We start from the raw sequence: 4,627 nt of genomic DNA, 5'->3' as shown, positions 1-4,627 counted from the left end.
CACGCAGCGGGCGGTGACCTGACTCAGGAACCCAGGCCTTAAGACTACAAATCCTGAGACCTCTCGGTCTTTGGGGGCAGATTAGAGGAAGAACCTCCCACATGCTGCCTCTTCCCCTTCCTGGTCCTCTTAGGACTGGTCCCTTAGATAGACAAATACATTTTTTTCTCTCCAGGAGACCCAGACTCTGCAAATAACAAAACTGCAAACAAACAAGAACCATCAGAATAATACATCAACCATCCCGTTAGGGGCGGGGTGGGAGGGCAGCCACAGCCCCTGGGTGCCCACTTCGTACCAGGCCCTACACCCTGCGTTCTCCGGGTATCTCAGTCAAGGCTTAGGACAATCCCACAATGCGTGCATCGCCCGCTTCACAAACAAGAAAACCGAAGCCTGCAGATAGGAAGCCACTGGCTCAAGGTCACTGCGCTACACCGTGACCCACCCGAACCTGAGCGCTCGCTCCTCCGGCCGCCCGCACGCCCGCGCTCTCGCCCCCGCAAGGCAGGGAGACAGGCGGAGGGGCCTGGCCGGGCTGCAGCCCTCAGTTCGCACCTAACGACTTTAGAACTCGCGGGCGGACGACGATTCTGTATGCCTCCGGGGCAGACAGGCGAGGCCGGGGGTGACCGGCCGCGGCGCCCCCTCGCCGGCCCGACGGTCCCCGGGGCGTGAGCCGAGCGGGGAGGGAGGGAGTGGTCGGCGCCCGGGCGGGGCGGGCCGCGGCGGGGGACTCGCGGCTCGGTCACCGCCACCCCCACCCGGGGAAATCCCGCTGTTGCTCTGAGCGTGAGCCGCCCCGCGCCTCGCCCGAGCACCCCGGTGCCCACACCCGCCGTGCCACGGGCGGGCTCCCACGCGCGCCCACACTCCCGTCCATCCTGCAACGATTTCGAGGGGCCGGATCCCCACTCCCCCCCGAGCGACCCTGGGTCGCTAGAGCAGCCGGGCCGGGCACGCGTGGGCACCTGCGAGTCACACCTCGGTCCGCCCGGCGGGAGCCGGGGAGTGTCTCCAGAGGGGCCCGGGGGGGGGAATTCTCCCCACGCGGGTCGGCGTCCCTGCGAGCGCGGAGCACGCCGCGGCCTCCCCTGCCCCGCGCGCTGGGGGCGCGGCCCCTGCGCCGGCTGGTGCGCTCCTTGGGTGGCTCCCGTGGCGGTGCAGTGTCCAAGGCGCTTCCGCGGGGTCCACGGGGTCGTTCCGGGCTTGCGACTCCATTGGAATTGAAAGGCTTCACACGGTTTGGGTTTGCCCAGGTGAGAAAAAATTTGGAAGAAAACGAAACCCCCCCCTCGGCCAACGACCAGCTCCCGGGCAGAGCGCCCCGGCCCGGCCCGCGCTGCGGCGGGGAAGCGGCCCCGGCCCGGAGGAGCGGGGAGCGTCTGCTAATTGCAGCTTCGTTAGATTTCGGGTTTGGGAGGCTGCGGTTCGGGCGCTAATATCCGCCGCCCATTATCCCGGCTAATAAATTTGACCTATTGTTCGTTTGTTAAAATGATGTCACCTTGGAACAGTCCCTAAGCTCCTATTTCCATGAATTAGGCCTTTATTGAAAGCCGGGAGCCAATGGGAGGAGAGAGGCTTGTTGATCGCAGCCAATGGCTGCGGCGGGAGAGGAATTAGCAGCGGAAACTCCAGGTTCGGTTCAAGAAAGATGACACAGAGCCTGTCGGGCCCGCGCACTCTTGGCAAAGTTTCAGTGCGACGAGAGGCGCCGGGCGCTCCATGGCCGCGCCGTGACCGGGACCCGGCCGCCTCCCCGCCCAGCCCAGCCCAGCCCGTGCGCCCGCCCAGGATGGAGGCGCCCGCCAGCGCGCAGACCCCGCACCCGCACGAGCCCATCAGCTTCGGCATCGACCAGATCCTCAACAGCCCGGACCAGGACAGCGCACCGGCCCCGCGGGGCCCCGACGGCGCCAGCTACCTGGGCGGGCCCCCCGGGGGCCGTCCGGGCGCCACGTACCCGTCCCTACCCGCCTCCTTTGCGGGCCTCGGCGCGCCCTTCGAGGACCCGGGATCTTACAGTGTCAACCTGAGCCTGGCGCCCGCCGGCGTGATCCGGGTGCCCGCACACAGGCCGCTGCCCGGGGCCGTGCCGCCGCCTCTGCCCAGCGCGCTGCCCGCCATGCCCTCCGTGCCCACGGTCTCCAGCCTGGGCGGCCTCAACTTCCCCTGGATGGAGAGCAGCCGCCGCTTCGTGAAAGACCGCTTCACAGGTGAGCGGGGCCGGCGAACAGGCGCCGGCCTCGGCCCTCCCGGGCCAGGGGCGCCGCGCCCGGGAAACGATTCCGGAGGCCCGAGCAGCGGAGGCCTCGGAGCCCGGGGCCCCGGGCGACCCCGGCGGGGAGGAAAATCGGGGAGTTGCGGGCAAATAAGCCCACGCCCAGGGGAAGGGGGGTGTCTCCCACACGGCTGGTGCCGCTGGGGGCGCGGGGGACCTCCGGAGCCGCGGAGCCCCCTGCGCCCCAGCGGGCGCCTCGGGGTCCGCGCGGAGCCCGAGCGGCGGCCGGGCCGGGCTGGGCTTCAGGGGCCTCGCGTGTCTCCGCAGCGGCGGCGGCGCTCACGCCCTTCACCGTGACCCGGCGCATCGGCCACCCCTACCAGAACCGGACGCCGCCCAAGCGGAAGAAGCCGCGCACGTCCTTTTCTCGGGTGCAGATCTGCGAGCTGGAGAAGCGCTTCCACCGCCAGAAGTACCTGGCCTCGGCCGAGAGGGCGGCGCTCGCCAAGTCCCTCAAAATGACGGACGCGCAGGTCAAGACGTGGTTCCAAAACCGGAGGACCAAGTGGCGGTGAGAGAGGCCCGGCTTGGCCCGGCTTGCACCCGCGCCGCGGCCTCGCGCTCTCCCGACCCCGTGCCCCCGCCCCCCGCCCTCCCGGGGCCGCGCCTCCCCACTCCTTCCCAAATTTTTGCTCCCTTCTCTCCTCCTGCCCGCCCGCCTCGGCTTCTCCCGCATCCTCATCCCCGCGTCGCTCTCGTGCGCCTCTCCAACCCTCAGGGTTCTCTTCCGTCTCCCCGCCGGGTCGGTTTCCTCCCACCTGCACCGCCACCGGCACCCGCCCCACCCCCGCCCGGGGCCTCTCGCACGCCCGCCCCTGTCGCCTCCCGCTTGCCCTCTCGGATTTCCGACCGTGCGCGCGGGCTGCCCATCCCGACTCCAGCCCCGTTTTTATCCGATCCCTATTTCCACCCAACCCGGGAACGGCGAAGCGATCGCGTTTTGGAAGAGAGGTTCGAGAAGGGCCTGGGAGAACTGGAAGAGGCTGACCCGGCCCAGGGACACTGCGCAGGCAGCGCAGAGCCAGCCCCCCCCCCCCCCCCCCCGCGGGCCCTAGCGACCCGACCGTCCGCAGGGCCGGGTCGGTTACACGCACGCCCTGCCCTTGATGTCCCGCAAAAGAAACATCTTTGTTGTTGGCGAAGCCACGACACCCGGACGTGCAGGTGGGCGGCGGGCTGAGTCCCCTCCCCGCGACCGCCCGACACAACAACAAAAACAAGCGATGCCAACCCACTCCCCGGACGCGCGGGCCTCGGGCGCGCGGCGCCAGCAGGGGTGCAGACTTTCCCGGCCCCGAGGCTCCCGGCTGGCCTCCGCTCCCGGGAGGCCTGGGGCCCCGCCGGCGGCCCCGCAGTGCCGGGTGCATGACGGTGCTGTCCCTCTCCCTCCCCCGGTGCAGGCGGCAGACGGCGGAGGAGCGGGAGGCGGAGCGGCAGCAGGCGAGCCGGCTCATGCTGCAGCTGCAACACGACGCCTTCCAAAAGAGCCTCAACGACTCCATCCAGCCCGACCCTCTCTGTCTGCACAACTCGTCGCTCTTTGCTCTGCAGAATCTGCAGCCCTGGGAGGAGGACAGCTCCAAGGTCCCCGCCGTCACCTCTCTGGTGTGAGCCACCAGCGCGCACAGTCGCCAAGGATCGCCGCCCCCACCTGGCGGGGCGCCCCGGGCCCCCAGCCGGGCTGGGGCGGACCCGAGGCCGAGAGGGACAGGGGCCTCCGAGCTCGAGTAGGCCCCGGGGCGCGGCCGCATCCCCGCCGGCCGCGGAGGGGGGCTGGGCCCGGGCTCCGCGCGGCTGCACAATCCGAGCCCCCGCCCCGCGCCCAGTCCCGCCCCAGGCCGGGCCTGACAAAGAAAGCGCCTTACGTTTCTCCGCCCCTCGCCCGCACCCCCCCGGGCCGGGCGCCTGTATTATACTTTGTACTTTTGCCCAAACGTGTAAATAATAAAAAAAGAAGTTTTGGCTTTTTTCTTTAGAAACCGGCCACCTGCTTCCCCCGCGGGGGCCGCTGGAGGAGGGGCGGCCGACCAGGTGGCTGGGGGGAGCGCCAGGGCTGGGGCACCCTGCGTTTGCGCTGGGTCCACTCCTCTCCTTTTCCGTTCCTTTTATTTAAGTCGTTTTATTTAATAAAAAAGTTAGCTATTTCACTTAACGCCGCTTTTATTTCGTTTTCGTTCCAATAATGCTCGGCGAGCCCGGCCCCGCGCCCCAACCCCTTCGGCGGTGGAGGCCGAGCCGCGGCGTTGCAGGGGCGCGTCCACATCTCCAAGCTTCGTCGGTTTTCGCCTCAGCTCCAACCGCGGCCGGGGCCCGGGGAGGATCCGCGGTGCAGGTCAGTGCGTG

General features: G+C 69.1%; 1 protein-coding gene across 1 annotated transcript; it reads left to right on the top strand.

Annotated features, from left to right (window-relative positions):
- Positions 1–1,408: 1,408 nt before the first annotated feature.
- On the top strand, positions 1,409–4,392 carry TLX3 (T cell leukemia homeobox 3). The gene is made up of 3 exons (XM_072822873.1): positions 1,409–2,219; positions 2,552–2,795; positions 3,685–4,392. Exons 1-3 carry the CDS (start codon positions 1,658–1,660, stop codon positions 3,893–3,895), a joined length of 1,017 nt encoding a protein of 338 aa, XP_072678974.1. The 5' UTR covers positions 1,409–1,657; the 3' UTR covers positions 3,896–4,392.
- Positions 4,393–4,627: the final 235 nt, after the last annotated feature.

Source organism: Canis lupus, chromosome 4, assembly GCF_048164855.1.
Source record: "Canis lupus baileyi chromosome 4, mCanLup2.hap1, whole genome shotgun sequence".
NCBI lineage: Eukaryota > Metazoa > Chordata > Mammalia > Carnivora > Canidae > Canis > Canis lupus.
The sequence above is the reverse complement of the archived record's forward strand: the minus strand, read 5'-3'. Positions and strand labels throughout refer to the sequence as shown.

Bases quoted from the DNA above. Each gene is read 5' to 3' on its own strand.
- TLX3 (XM_072822873.1), top strand. From the start codon at position 1,658: ATGACACAGAGCCTGTCGGGCCCGCGCACTCTTGGCAAAGTTTCAGTG. The intron at 2,220-2,551 runs GTGAGCGGGGCC...GTGTCTCCGCAG, and splicing joins CGTGAAAGACCGCTTCACAG to CGGCGGCGGCGCTCACGCCC. The intron at 2,796-3,684 runs GTGAGAGAGGCC...CCCCCGGTGCAG, and splicing joins AACCGGAGGACCAAGTGGCG to GCGGCAGACGGCGGAGGAGC.